The 16,720-nt window shown below is 39.0% G+C and overlaps 1 protein-coding gene across 5 annotated transcripts in view; it reads right to left on the minus strand.

The window, feature by feature from the left end:
- The window catches only part of CCDC171 (coiled-coil domain containing 171), a 272,987-nt gene that overhangs the window by 106,909 nt on the left and 149,358 nt on the right, over positions 1-16,720 (minus strand). For all 5 annotated transcript variants that reach the window (XM_075067320.1, XM_075067318.1, XM_075067319.1 and 2 more), the window contains one exon: positions 7,081-7,212. In XM_075067320.1, coding sequence (XP_074923421.1) covers positions 7,081-7,212 — 132 coding nt within the window. The remainder of the gene's footprint in view (positions 1-7,080; positions 7,213-16,720) is intronic.

Raw genomic sequence — 16,720 nt, forward strand, 5'->3', positions numbered from 1 at the left:
ATTTGCTTGTTTCAGTTTGACCACAACTTCATCAGCAACTAAATGTTTGACCACAACATCATCAGCAACTAAACATAAATGTGTGAATGAAAACAATGTTTTTATTGTTTGATAAATACAATAAACCTAATTTTTATGTAAAATCTCTTAGCTTCTAATTTATTCAGAAATGAATCTAAATCTATTGAGGAAAACAGGAAAGTGAAAATAAAGACAACATTTCAACTTTTAAACTACATTTGTGTTTGTCCAATTGATTAGAAAAATGGGTTTTACTTCTGCCTACAGTACAGTATGATAAGCCATGACTACATCATACATGGATGCATAATTTACATAAAATAAATGGAAGGACATAATTTCCTTATAAATTTATAATGACTATACCCTATCACTGAGAATAGATATAGCTGAGCACTGACATTACTACTAATAATGTTAATAACTATAATATCACATTGTGTTTATACAGCACTTTTCATTCCAAAGAACTTCATAGTACTTTGGAAACTATAAAATGTATGAAGTATTAGAGAGGTAAGCCATGTTAGTCTGGAGCTATAAAAGCAGCAAAGAGTCCCGTGGCACCTTATAGACTAACAGACATATTGGAACATGAGCTTTCGTGGGTGAATGTCATGCATCCGACGAAGTGGGTATTCACCCACGAAAGCTCATGCTCCAATATGTCTGTTAGTCTGTAAGGTGCCACAGGACTCTTCACTGTTTATAAAATGTATATAAATTATATATAGTATAACTAAATATCCAAATCTATGAGCGTGCATGCACTCACATGTAGGTCGGTATGAGAGAAAGGTAAAGAGAAAGAGGGCAAGCACACACCCTAAAACACATATGCAGAACATGAAACCTATGAAAACCTTTCAAATGGAACACAATGAACACTTAGCAGCATATACCAACACTACACACAGTTTAAGAAATGTATGGGGGAAACTTAGTTATGTAGAATACAGACATGCACATTTAAGTTTACTCAGGGCACCATAGCTAACAAGACTAATTTCTGTGAAAAATGCAATGAGATTTTAATGCTCGGAGCTGTTCAGGGTCAGTTTTATGTCTCATTTGAAAGGTAGCACATGAAGCAGCAGCATCCCCCAACACCATACAGCGAATGGTTCAAAAATGAATCAAAGAAGAATCCACTCATCTGTACATACATAAGCCCTATATTTAAACTCAGACACACACTGAAATATATATTTCATCCTGTCATAGAAGCCTGTCTCATCCTTACATACCATATCTTTTCACATACACTGTGAAACAGTTTCAGACATGCATGTACTCATTTAAGCCCCGCGTAAAGCCCACACATTCAGAGCCTCCAATTTAGACACAGATGATACACCTAGTTAACCACACTCCAACTGACCTGTGCACACTCATCACACACAATCATTCAAGCTTAGTTACACCACACAGTAGACACAGACTGCATATATCTACATGGGAACAATCACGCATTCGCCACATTTTCTCCATTTCTCTTTCTGTCTAATATTTTTACTCTCCTTGTAATAAAAGGGTTATACATAGGAGTCATAAGAGATTGAATGGCTTTTCCTAGATCTAATCACTTAGCACGAGGTAAGGTTACAAAAAACTCCTGCCACTATGACATGACAGACAGCAGTATCTGACTTCAGTGGCCAATGACACTTCTCTTTAAAAAAAAATCAAAATGCAAATAAAATAGAATACCAAATAAAAACAATAGCCACAAATTAATAAAACTAATTACAAAAACATGCACATGCTGACTTCTAAGATGGAGGTCAACACAGATCCCCTGACAGATGAGAGGATTAGCCTGTCTCTAATTGCACATCTGTCAGCAACTACCATTCTCTGAACCTCAATGGCAGTTTAACCCCCATGGCCATACACCACTAGTTTCTTCTGCAGTGGAGTTTTCGGCAGTTAATGTGGATCTGACAACTGCAGTCCATGTTTGTTGTCGATGACCGGGTAAACATGTTTTACCTTAGTCTGCAGAGGAACAGTGTCATTAGCACTCAGGATATTCTCAATAAACAAAGCCACAATCATCCTTGGTTTTGTTTAAATGTACAGGAACATCTCACTTAAAGTTGTCCCGGTTAACATTGTTTTGATGTTAAGTTGCTGATCAGTTAGGAAACATGCTCGTTTAAAGTTGTGAAATGCTCCCTTCTAATGTTGTTTGGCAGCCGCCTGTTTTGTCCGCTGCTTGCAGGAAGCATAGCCCATTGCAGCTAGCTGGTGGGTGGTTGGAACCAGAGTGGACCAGCAGCTCCCCATCAGCTCCCCACTCCCCTAAATTCCCTGTGTAGAAGCTGTCCCTCCCCCCACTGCCATGTGCTGCTCCTGCCCTCTGCCTTGGAGCTGCTCTCAGAGACTCCTGCTTGCTGTACAGGGGGAGGGAGGAAGTGGGGGGCTAATTTCAAGGTGTCTCCCCCTTGCTCCTGCACCCCGCTTACTCCATCTTCCATAGAGTGGTGGGGACACATGACAGAAGGAGGGAGCTTCTAGGCAGTAGCTGCCATCTCAGGTCTCAGCAAGCTGATTTAATTAACCAGGCAGTGTACTTCAGCCTGGGATCAGCTACTTAAAGGGGAAATGCACATTTTTTCTCTCTCACACATGGTGTGCATCTCTGTCTGCCCTCCCTCCTTTCCTGCTGCCTTGTAATGTTGAGAGAGCTAACCTTTGAGGGCTCAGTCTATTGCTAGTTCATTTAGCAGTAAGGCATTCCCTGGGAAATATCCCACCCTTTGACTCCTCCACTTCAACCAAGCTTCACAATCATCATCACTGTGCACCAGTATTAAATTGTTTGTTTAAAACCTATATTGCGTGTGTGTGTGTGTGCGCGCGCATGTGTATATATGAGTGAGAGAGAGAGAGAGAGATTGTTTGTGTGTCTTTTGTCTGATGAAAAAAAATTCCCTGGAATCTAACCCCTTCATTTACATTAATTCTTATGGGGAAATTGGATTCACTTAACATTGTTTTGCTTAAAGTCGCATTTTTCAGGAACACAACTACAACATTAAGTGAGGAGTTCCTCCATTGTATTCCTCTGGTAGGGCCAATCTCTCAGGGTGGCTAGGACATATAACCTCAATGAGGCAAAGTTATTAATGTGGCAAGTTGTCAGGCACTTTCTATTTGGGATCTAATACTTATCCCAATTGTGAGTGGGAGGAAATGTTTGACTTCCTGTTGTATTTCTCCTGTTCTACCTTTTTGGCATACGGCTGTTTTCTAACTATGTCTGGAATAACTGACTTTGGTTTGTTTGATATTGGCTTTGTCCTTCTGCATGTGAGTTTCTGAACTCACGATCATAATGAAGTATTGTGAGATGTGCTGAGACAATCCTATACATGTATACTTTTGATGTGACAAAGATGGTTTCGATTTTCTAAAGTCAAGGCCATGCTCTTAGTACTGACTCTGCATATTAACACCTGCACATGGTATGGTTGATCTGATACATCATAGAGAACTGGTGAAATGAGTCACTTTTCATTGCGGGCCAATATGTGTTATTAACTCAGGAAACTGTGATTTATCATAGGTTATTACATTGCTACTTGATGTGTAGTGCAACAACTCAATTAAAAAAAAAAGTGAGTAGTAGGTCTTAGCAAAAGATTATATTTTCAGTTTAATTCAAATAGACCTTGGTAAAGTCTTGGCTAGGGCTATTACGTTGTTTCAATGGGCCTTTTGCATCTTGTTTCCTGTATTCATTGCAAGTTTCACATTTGGATCTCTTCTTATCTTCCATGGCTGCTGAAGTAACTGGGCTTTTTTCACTGACCACCCATCTTGAATACCTCTCTCAAGCTGTTGTAATGATAGGTTCCATTCTTGTTTCATTCTTGTTTCAGCTTGCCAAGTTTTGTTCGAGAAATGGGTGGCATAACTACTGCAGATTCCTCTTAATGTATCACCTTATTTTCCCTTGTTTGGGGTATTTTGAAAGCACGTCAAGTGTAAGAAGCTCCTTGTTAAGCTTGCACATTTAATATGTATTTTTGCAATTTATTAATCATTTAATGTATTCTCAGGTTGAGGAACACAGGTCCTTTGGTCGCTGCTGTTTGTTTACCCACGGATTTTGTCTTTACGCCATGGTATGCATTTTTATTAGATGCGCTTCAGTTCTCACACACTTTAACAACACTTTCCGTTGGGAAACACAGATTTTCATTAGCCCTGTAAATATCCACTGTTCTTTGCAAGCTTAGTCCATTTTCTTTCAAGAAATTTCTTCTGGTTCTGACTTGGTTAACTGTTATGCCAGAAATAACTAGGTTTCTAATTAGTTCATCAGTTAACTGTTCAAATTCAAGCAACTTAGCTTTACTATGGAGGCATGTAACATAATGCTTGAGCATCTCACCTGGCAGTTGATTTCTTGTAAAGAAAATGTACCTTTTCCAAGTGATGTTCATATGTGCATAGTATTCTTGAAATTTCTGAATGACTTTGTCTAGCATTTGCAGTTCTTTCATACTCCTGCTGGAATGCATTATAGATCTCTAATGCCTCTGGGCCCACCACATACATCAAGCATGGAGGATTTCATCCTCTCCAATTCCTTTGCAGTACCACTTGCTTTCAGGGAAATTTGGAAGAACTATGACCAACTCCCCTAGCTCTCTGTCAGGTTCCCTTACAGAGCGAGGGATTCAGGTGGACACATTTGCTACTTTATTGCAAAGGTTTTGTTTTCTTCTCATGACATATAATACAGGGGAAACACACTGGAGTGCTGGCTAGAGGCTGAACTTTACTTGTGGGGATCCCAGTCACTTGATATAGATCAGATTTAAAAATTTTTAGTTCCCCATCACATATCAGGGGTCAGTATTCACGATTCCAATGGCTACAGCTATACCTGTCACCCATTTCTGTTTTTTTTCCTGTTTTGAATTTAAAACAAAATGAAAGAATTCTGTGCAAGAAATTAAACGCACAAAACCCAGTGCATTTAGAGTTGAGGCTGAATGCTCCTTTTTAACATTTGCATATAATGCACTCTTTAGTTACACGATTGCATATTTACCTAATAATACACTGTAAAATATATTTATAATAGTGATAGGGACCAATCATGAAATTTTAACTAATGCAAATAAGCCCACTGATTTGAATACCATATAGGACTACTTGCATGAGTAAAGCTACTTCATAATTCAAGACCGTAGGACAGGGTCCTTAGATGCACATTTTGCATACATTTACTCCACGTGATGAAATTAAAACTAAGCTAAACAAGTATCCAACATAAAAAGGAAATGCTTAAACAAAGTAAATATCTGGAAAACATAATTGATAATATGCTCTATTCAAGTACTGTTATAAGTAGTTGTTTCAGAATAAACACAAACACAAAGAAAATCCTCAGAAATTCATTCAAGATAAACCATAGACCGTGTCTGCTGTTTACCTATATGCAAAGTAACCAGATGCTACTGCTGCTGTCAAGGGCAGAAGCAATATACATGTGTGAAATCACACCACTAGTTAGCCAGTCAGGGAACTCAGCCATGTTGTGCACTAGTCCAGTTCCCTGGCACTCAGTGAAGTCCTGAAATACAGTTTCTTACATTCCTATTCATCCTCATCCCCTAAAGAGGACAAAGGGACAGGCTGTCTTGCAAGAGCTTCTGCAACATTACCAGGGCCATGGGAGGGAAAAGGAAAAGACAGGTGGCCTCACACCAGGCTACCAGATTAGAGAGCCATGAGGAAGCAGCTTTAGAAAGGCAGCAGCTTTGCTGTTTTGTTTTTACATGGCTCTCTCTTCTAGGACACATTACCTCTGGAATCTCACTCTAAGCCACAGGAGTGAATAACAATGACCACCACTGAGTTAGGGAGAGGTTATTCTACAGCTCTATACTCTCCCCACCCTCCTTTCAATGAGTAAATACATACCAATTTGAATTTAACTTTGCATTGTATTATTCTAAAAATATTTCATATTATATATTTTGCATGATTAAAATCTGCATCATATCATAATATATGTGTGCAAGAGGACAGATATTAGAATGAGTGTTCAACTTTAATTCTGTGGTTCCTGAATGTATGTGATTAGGTGTGCAATCCTCACACTTCAGTGGCATTCCTTTTACGGAATAAACAGTTCATTTTGTTTTAAAAATGAATAAAATGGAAGCCTACATCTACTGTGCGACATATGAAGTGAAAATTCCTACCATTTGCACACAAGTTAACACATTTCAGTTTTCCGTACATAGCAAGAGCACAGTGAAAGAAATATTTATTCACTGTCTTCTCCATCCTCTGAATCAAAACCAAAAAATGTTCTGCCCTTAGAAATACTGTGGCACAAGAATGAAGTCATTTTGAATGGCTATAAAAAGGGCAAGGGATAATGTGTGCATAAATAGACATAAGCTATACATGGAGTCTATTTTTTTGAGTTGAATGTGGGGTCCTTCTTTAGCTCAAACCAATTTTCCCCCCACTGTTCCCCTCCAATGAATGAATACTCTGTAGACGTGGAAACATGCCAGTCTTTAAAACCAGGGATTACAAGAACAAAATATTTTCTGTGCTTGATTATTCTAAACTGCAATTCTACTTAAATTAGTATTGCTCTAAAAATGTTGATTCTTTGACAGTTTAAACTTTCAATAATGTGTTAATTTTTAGAGAAAAAAAATCTTAAACAGGTTATCAGAAGCAGGGAAATATTGTTTCTTTTCTTTATTCTTCTGTCATGTTCCAGTTAAATTAAATAGGAAAGCAGCTTTTCCCAACATTACTTTTCAATCAAATATAACATTTAACATCTTTTTCTGTGGTAATTGTTTTTTTCCCCTATTATTTAATATTTCATCTCCAATATTAAAAGCTCCTAACAGGTTCTGAATTACATCATTCAAAGACATGTAAGGAGATTAGTTTGCTTTTCGATTTAGCTGTTGACTACAACATTTTTGAAGCTTTTATTCTCTCCACTTAAAGCAGTTTTGTTTCTCTCTCTGTCTCATTTGCAAAAAAAAAGGTTATTTAGACTCTAACCTGAAATGCTACAACCTCTGGCCCGCCCTTCAGCCCTTCCATTGCAAAGGTCTCCAGGTGCAGTTTGGGTAGCTGCAGGGTGAAGTCATTCCTGGTTGCCGCAGTCCGTGACAGCGAGATCTGATCTCTGACCTAAAGGGAAAAAAAACCCAGCATCAATGGTAATTCCCCTTCAGACACATTAACTGGGATGAACTGGGTCCCCTTGAGCCCACTGAGTGGACTTGCATTGATCGCTGGACCTGAAATCCATGAATAAATTTAGGACTAATTGATTTTTCGTTGCAAATAAATCTCTAATTCAGAGTGCTGGGAGAGAATGCTAAGAAGAAAAAGCATCCTCCTCTGGACTGAAATGAGGAGGGAAGAAGAGTCACTGAGGGCTTCACTCCAACTGGTGGACAAATTTTACAGATCCATCCCTCCTAAAACACCTAAACACAAAAGAAAACAAACTGTAGGCAGTAATTAAACTTTCCATCCAAATCATCAACTATTAATCAAGTACTGTGCAACAACACAAGAAAGATGATAAATGAGTTCTGACTGCTGTGTAGAGATCATATTCACATTGTAGAGGGATTCAATAGTACAAATTTAATTAAGCCCCAGAATAATATTTAAAATCTTTCCTAAAACAAAAATAAAAATCTACCTGTAGCAAGATTTTTTCTTCTGTTAATTGCACAGCCTGTTAGATTTCTTACAGCAGATTCACATAAAGGAACTAATACATATTAGTATTGCTAACTTAGCTGTACACCAGTAGCATTTGTACAAAGCCTAGATAGCTTGATTTTTTAAGGACTGTGAAAGGTAAAAATTAAACAAAATAACCAACCTTCCTCCACCCACCATACACATGTGAGTCTTACTTATGTTGACAAATGTAACCATATGCAGTTGGTATCACACTGCCATCTGCTGGCTAAGCAAAAAACTGCTTTTAATACATTATACAAACATATGCCATGAAAATGACAAAAATACATAAGAACTCTCAGCTATATAAATATGATGAATATTTTCCCCTTTAGATAGCCAAACATGTTACTGTGTCACATTAATATGAAATACTTTCATTAATAAAAAAGATTTTCCCCACATACTAAAAGTATAATTATATTTTGTAAGTGTATATTACACACAGAACACATGTAAAAACTGCACACACCCAATTTTTCCATTTTTATTTGATACAAAAGGTAATTATCAATTTGCCCTTTTCCTAATCTTGCACAATTTTTGGATCTTGCAAAATAAAATTCCAGTAGTTAAACTGAATTATATTATATACTAATATGATATACATTCTATCTGTTACATAAGATTATCCACCATGGCAAAGATGATTATTGACTTTTATTGTTCCTGCATAGTTTTAGAAGAGAATAATAAAATGACAGAACATACAATTTACCAACATTATTTACAAATATAAATTTGGGCCACTTCTAAAATATCCAATCAATTCTAAATTAAAATATATTCCAACTGATTTAAGATTCTAGATGGTATTTGTCTCCTTTTAATGGCTTCTACTTTTTAAAATGTTATTGATTATACTTCAGAACATACTCCACATAGCATCACAACAATTGAAATCTACTGTGATTAAACAAGTGTGTTTGTGTAATTTTATAGATATATAGGACTACAAATACATTATTTTTTCATTCTCTGCTATCATCCATTGGAACAGGGAGCTCTCCATTTCCCAGGCTAACTTAAAGAATTCCTGTCAATACCTGTGGCTGCCAAACATATGCACGATAATGCAATTTTAATAACAGTATAGGCCACACGTTTTTTCACACATAGTGTACTAGGTTCAGGATATACAGTCCTGCGGAACAAAAATATTCTCCTGGGTCTTCTGTCAGAATGTGTAATGCTGTTCAGATATTAACCGTGCTTAATATAACTCAAACACCTTATTTTAAACATATATTTGATTTAAATTTTTATAGTTTATATATATCAGCTTTTCAGGCTCTTTTAGTTGCTAATATGCACACAGATAAAAGAAAACATTAATGTGGATTAAGGTACTAAGAATTTATCAACATCAAACCACCAGTGTTTTGCCTTCTACCCTTCTGAACCATAGTCAATAGATCTAAATATTTTACTGCACCCCGGCCAATTCATTGTTTGATGTTTAAAAACTCACCCAGAATTAAAGAAAATTTATTAAATTTGAGCCCCCAAATGAGATACTATTAGCTTTGAAAGTCAAGTTTAACTGCGATATTGATGATTCTCTTTTTTCTGTGACAAAATTCACTAGGGAAATCCCTGATGTCAAAGTACAAAAGCAGATTGCTAATACCGGAGGAAGAGGGCGGGGGGGAACAATGTATAAGCAATGTAGGTATAATGCACAGCATAGTACACATAACGGAGATCCTTTTAACCCTATTAGCATCAGGGCACTATGTTTCACTACTGCAGCCTGACACTCACTGGACAATAAGTCATTTTTTTAAAATGTAGTAAATGTAAATCATTATCACCACCACCACATCAGAAAGGAACGCATTAGTTCCTTAAATGTATGACTCCTGATACCAAGATTCCCAATTAAAATATTTCATAATTTTTTTAATCTTTTAGATATAAAAGGATGTATCTTATTTTCAAACCGCGTGGACACTTTGCTTAGATAAGACATTTAGAGCTTTCCTTTTGAGAAGTCAAGAGTCGTATATCTTGTATTTGTCAAGATTTAATTGAAATGCAGAAAACTGAAGTCTTATTTATTTACAGGCCACATGCTGTGCAAACATCCTTATGCTGCTTCACCATAAAGTCAGCACAGTCTTTCAACTGATCACCTAGTCAAGGTGTGACAAGTCATTATGGCCCCAATTCTGTAGAGGCATCCACACAGCTAAAATTTTATGTATTTATGTCAAATCCCACTGACTTCCCTTTCAAGATTTTAAATTGAAAGTAAAAACTGTTTTCTAAACCTTGAAGACTTTTTTGAGTGCTAGAATGATGGATCTGTACTCAGGAGGAGGTGGTGTTTTCTATTGCCATGAGGAAGTTAGTAGAATGTTTGCAAAGTGAAACTTTTAAGAAAAACTAAAATTGTGGAATAAAGTGTTGTGCTGATACAAAATTGTACAAAACATTGAAGATATTTTTACTCACGGATTGCAGCAGAGAAAAAGCAAATAGTATACAATTTATTTTTGTATACACTTTCATAGCAAAAGTATCACAAAATATATCACAGCTGACTTGGATCTGTAAGTGAAAACACAAGTACAGAGGTTTTGCCTGAGAAAGAATTGTAGGACTGAGTCCTTAAAAAAAAAAAAAAAAAAAAAAAAGTCCACACCAATAGATTTATTACAATGACTAACAGTGTGCAAAACTGCTTTCGCCATCGTATATGAGGAAAGGGATTTAGAGGAGGAGACCTCAAAAGCAAAAATACTCATATGCATTTATGCTAGATTGCTTCAGGAACTTTGGATAGGTTTCCGGTTCTGAAAAAAGTGTCATAAATGTGGATCCTGCAAAGACTTACAGGCATGCTTAACTTTATGTACTGTGAAGATTCCCATTGGTAGAGTGGGTAAGTAAAGTACATGTGTAGTTCTGCAGGATCTGGGATTTTTTTTTTTAAATGGTGCCAGAAAATGGGCTAAAACTTAATGGATCCGTAAAGCTCCATGAAAACAACAGACTATGAAAGCATTTTCAAACCGTGGAACATAAGGATTTATGACAGTCTGATTAACTTTTTAACGAATTGGATACTATACCCACTCAATTTTAAATCAAGAAAGCACTGATAAATTAAGATCAAAAGATAATACCAAGAATATAACATGACATTAAAAGGTAGGTTAGGGGTGTAGATGAAACACAGAGTTCAATGCACTAATCTTTCATGTCTAGAGGTTAAAATATTGTGCTGGTTACAAGTGGAAATAGTTTTGGCTGCATCCTAGTTCCCATTTATCTACATCACATATTTGTCTCCCCACCACACAATCTGATATAATTAGCAATACCTGCTCAAGACAGACACAGGACTATGTTCAAGGGTGTTTAAAGTTAAGGTTAAGGTGCACTGTCTATTAGTGCCACTTAGTAAATATGGTAAATTAGAGATTTTAGTCCCTTACTTTTGCCTGATTCGTCAATACTGTCTTACAGGAGTAAGTGCTACTCTGCAGAAGTCCTGCAGAACTGGTCCTTTTATAAGTACTAAATTCACCTTTAATGTTTAAAAGTAATGCCAGGGTGCTGTAAAACTTTTTGTTCTCTGTTTTATTTTCAATTAATTGTATAGATCATAATATGGTCTGTGCAACTGTGAAATGCTCATGTTACTCAGTAGTTAGGAAGCAATGAGAGACTTGTGCAGGTCATTCCAAATGAGTGCCAAGAAAGAAGTTATACATCTCCAATTCGGACTGCTGGTGGGGATCAAGCCAGCTCCAGATCTGCTCTAACTTGAGCCAGTGGTTAGACAATTTCAAGGAGCTGCTGTGCTGGGCAAGATCACCGGCTAGGCAAGCACTATCCCTTCCATGCCCCAGACCCCCACTGGGGTGGGGAGCAGAGAACTGTCTACAACGCAAATCCTCAGCAGCTCTAAGTCTCCTTAGTGCTGCACAGACAGACTTCCAGACTCATCTTGGTGCAAACTCCTCCCTGAATTCATGCCTACTGTGAATCTTCACATTTGAATGAGAATAGGAGGATTATTTGCATCAGCTGTGCTCCCTCTTCCCTTGATGCCATACAGCCTGCAGATCTTTCAAGCCCAGACAATCAGCAATACCCTTTTCCATTTGCTTCTTCAATGCAGATTTCAGACCAGACCTTATGACAGATCTGAGCAACTTCCCTCAACGCCGCTGCGTGCAGAGGCTGATAAGGTCGCCGCTGGTGCTGAGGCAATCAGCTGGGACTGCCTAGGACTGGCCTGCACTTCTTAAATTTTGAGCAATTTAAGTCCATCAAAACTACAAGACAAACAACAGGTAAAGAGAGCTAATCAGATTGGAACCGGTGTTGGGAATGGAGCCAGCCAAGCTACACAGTGGAACGGAGCCTAATAAAACAAACAAACAACACTAAAATGCAAGAAATCCTAACTTGACATAATGGTGCCACGCAATGGGGAGAAAGAGGAAGATGTTTCTGATCTCACTGCTACAGTTATTTGGGTATTTATTATCACAATGGTATCCGAGTGCACAGCTCCTTACATAACCACTCACCAAACCAAGGAGTATGCATGCAACTCCAAGAGGGGCTGGTTTCTGGAGATTTTTTACTTGGCATAGAGGGTGCACACACATCCCCTGAAGTAGGGCCACACTGACAATACTCAGAGGAGAGATGTGTGTTAAAATAACACCATAATTTCCAAATTAACATCTGAAACAAATAACTAACTTCTTAACAGAAAACTTGTTAAAAATTGCTTTATATTATGCAGATTACGAGGCTCTTTTTCATGTTATTGCCATGCAGAAACTACTCTTCCAAACACATATATAGTCACAATACAATATTAAAGCAAAACTTACAAGTTATTTAAACAACATGAACTGCTGGATAAACAGTAGTTATGTGATGAGACATGGCTCATATAAAACCGATGAACTTTTTTAAAAGCTAGGCAAAGTCATAGGATTAATTGTCAGAGTGAAAGAGTACAATCCTGTACTTAACTAGAATTACAGTGCACACTATCCCACAAAAAATCCATGCTCTGTTGGATAAGATGTTAATTTGATCCAGACCCTCTTTAGCAAACACTAACCATTGTGCCAAAGCTATGCTGTAGTTGTGGGTTGTGTACTATAATATGTCCCCTATGAACAGATTTCAATGACCTTGGGCTTGAAATGAACCCATGTCTGGAGAAAATAATGGCTAACACATTAACTAATTTCACAGTCCTCCACACAAGGATATTTCCTTACTTAAGGCAAACTACACAAAAATCTTCAGACTTCCAAAAGAATGAAGACAGTCAAGCTCTGGAATTGGTTATTTAGATAAGTCTAAACTGAAAACACTTAAGCACATGGATATGACATTCTGCAATGTCTTATCTTTAGTTTGTCAAGGTTTTTAAATCCCTCTTGAGCTGGAGTACCATTTTTAGCTTGGCTAGGTCAGAATGACACTGAACAATATGAATGATGACACACTAGATAGCTATATGGACAGAGCTGTCATCAGCAAACCAGCTGTGCTAACACCTGTATGTCCTGCACAACCAATCTTTAGGAACAAGGATCAAGAAAGACAGATTTGTGTGTGGGGGGAAACAAAAGCTATTTACAAAATGTTAAAATTAAGGGGGAGAGGTGTTAATTTGAAGGAAGGGGAAAGAGAAGAAAATAATATTTTGTATTTAATATGATCGGACGCAAAATATGATAGCTTGTTTCTTATTATAATTCCTTTCAAAAGCAATTTGGAAGCTTTAAAATTTAATCAATTCCTTTGTAATTTGTTTGTTCCACAGGCACATGCACACTTCTTTGCAATAGGTGTCAGATTAACATTACTGGAGACTGAAGTAAAGAACAGACACTGCACCCACAGTTCCTGTTTCCCCATATTTTCCTGCCAGTATTTCTCAACCCTGTCCAGAAATAACTACCTTCGGGTGGCGGAGGGGGGGGAAGGGGTGAAGTTAGTTAAGACAAAAGTTTTGAAACTTGAATTCCTAAAATTAGACGCCTAAAATCAATACTTAGACTTCTAAATAATGTGGCTGATTTCCAAATGTGCTAAGCACCATGGATTTCATTTAAGTCAGAGGGAGATGGTGTGCTCAAGCTCTTCTGAACATCAGGCCACTTTTATTTAGAAGCCAAATATAGATAAGGGACCCTAGCTGTAGGCACTCAAGTTTGGAAATTTTGGCCTTTGCTTTCTGGCCCAATCAATCTTTAGTCTAACTGTTGAGACTGACTGCACCGCATCTGAAGCGGGGCAAATGTTGTCTAGGCTTGCCAAAAGAGGACAGCTGTGCTTTATGGCTGGGGGAATGAGGTCAGAGACTGCTGCAAAAGGTGAACAGCCTTGCAGCATTGACTCACCCCCGCCCCCCAGTAATGTGAGGTCTCAAGGCTATATAGGTGCAAGCCCTGGGCATGGGAAGCCCCTTTGTTCCACGCACAGCAGACTCATAGACTCATAGGTCAGAAGGGACCAATATGATCATCTAGTCTGACCTCCTGCACAAGGCAGGCCACAAAACCCTACCCATACACATTTATAACAACCCCAACAACCCGAATCCCATGACTGAGTTTATTGAACTCGTCAAAATTGAGATTGAAGACGCTGCAAGCTGAGGAATCCACCAGCAAGCGAACCCATGCCCCCACCGCCGCAAGAGGAAAGGCGAAAACCTCCAGGCCTCTGCCAATGACCGCCCTGGAGGAAAATTCCTTCCCCGGACCCAAAAATAGCGATCAGACCTATGAACCCGTGCAATGTGGGCAAGACTGCACGCAGCCAGCCACCCCAGAAAGAATTCTCTGCAGTAACTCAGTTCCCATCCCATCCAACATCCCCTCACAGACCGATCGAGCAGACTTATCTGCCCCGATAATCCAAAATCAATTGCCAAATAAACTATCCGCTATCGATAACTCCTCATATACTTATCAAGCTTACGTCTAAAGCCGATAAGTCTTTGCCCCACTACTTCCATCGAAGGGCGTTCCGTAATTCCTCCCTACATGTTAGAAACCTTCGTCTAATTTCAAGTCTAAAACTTCTAATATCCAGTTTGTACCGCATTCGTCCTCGTGCCTACATAGTACTAAACTTAATAATCTCATCCCTCTCCGTCGTTAATTCCCCTGATATTTTATATAGAGCAAGCATATCCCCCCGGAGCGCTTCTTTTGGCGCTGGCTAACAAGCCAAGCTGCTTTGAGTCTCCTTTCATAGCAGATTTTCCACTTCCTGCATCATCCTAGTAAGCTCCGTCTCTGAAACCTGTTCCAGTCTGAATTCATCCTTCTTAAAATGGAGACCAGAACTGCACACAATATTCCAGGTGGGTCTCACAGCGCGCGTATATAACGCACTAAACAACCTTTCTTCCTCCTTGCTGCGGAATTCACCTCCCGGATGGTTCCTAACGACCGCATTTGGCTTTTTAACCAGCCATAATCCCATTGGCGGTCATAGTCATTCCTGCTATCAACCAATACCCCAAGGTTCCTTCTCCTCCCATCGTTTCCAACGGATGCGGTCCCCCAACGTACTAGACTAATTTATATTAATCCTAATGACATGACCTTTTTGGCACTTTTCGCAATTAAATTTCATCCTATTACTATTACTCCACAGTGTACAAGGTGGTCCAGATCTTCTGAATAGTACTCCGGTCCTTCTCCGTGTTAGTCAATACCCCCTAGCTTGCGTGGGTCATCAAGCAAACTTTATATAACACATTCCCGCTCTTGTGCCAAGGTCTAGTAATAAATAGGTTAAATAAGATCGGTCCCAACCGATCCTTTGAGGGACTGCCGCTAGTAACCTCTTCCAGCCTGCGTTCACCCTTGTTGTATAGACCCGCTGCTAGTCTCCCCTTTAACCAGTTCCTTTATCCACCTTACACTTCACATTCCCCATCTTTTCAATTTAACTAACAGTTCCCCATGCGGAAACCGTGTCAAACGCCTTACTGAAATCGAGGTAAATTAGATCTACCGCATTTCCTTTGTCTAAGTAATCCGTCACCTTCTCAAAGAAGGAGATCAGGTTGGTTTGGCACGTCTGGTCTCATTTCCAGTTCACCAGATTTTGTGATCTGCACCAGGAGCTAGCAACGAACCCGAGCAGATGCCGCTGGCTCTGTGGAACCTCAGCATATGATGTAGTCGGTGGCATGGAGATTCTTGGCTTTGGGCACACAGCTGAACTACGCAAGAAGTTGTTTTTTTAATGAGTTCTTTCAATTTAAGGATCCAGAGAGCTGGTCACCTATACTTCCCATTGCAGAGGGCAGTTGTTGCGGTACCTGGTCGAGGACAACCCAGCTGCTGGTGCCCCTTGACGATCTTGGTATGGTACAAGGGACAATGGGATCTTTCTGGAGAATGGGGCTTCACCTATTGGGGCTGCTATAAAAGAGGCCATTGGGAGATGTTTGGGAACCCAACTGGGTGGGTGAGGAGGCAGCCAAGCAAATTGTTGGCACCGCCTTGTGGTAGATGTCCAGTGCAGGTACTCCGTACGGAAGGCATTCAGTGACCAGATAAATGGCCTGGTAAAGGACTTAAAAGGAGGTGCTGGATAAAGGAACAGAATGAGGGAGGGGGTTGGGGACTTCTATGATTGGTACAGCAGGGAGCCAACCCCAACTTCCATTCTCACAGCCCACCTTAACTCTCCTGCGAGGGGGGTAGATAATAAGGTCCAAGCCATGGGTTGGCTGGGGGGACCTGGATGGAAAATGAAGGGGGGCTGATGAAAGCCTCAGGTAATGATTTGAATAAACATGGATTTGCCTGCACTGTATACTTTATCTGCCAGGTAGTCCCAGGTATCTATATAATAAAGTTGTGGCCTGATTAAAATTCATATCAAGTGTCTCCTGTACTTCTTTTGGTATACCCAGACAATGCCA

Source organism: Chelonoidis abingdonii, chromosome 6 (genome assembly GCF_003597395.2).
Source record: "Chelonoidis abingdonii isolate Lonesome George chromosome 6, CheloAbing_2.0, whole genome shotgun sequence".
NCBI classification, from domain to species: Eukaryota; Metazoa; Chordata; order Testudines; family Testudinidae; genus Chelonoidis; species Chelonoidis abingdonii.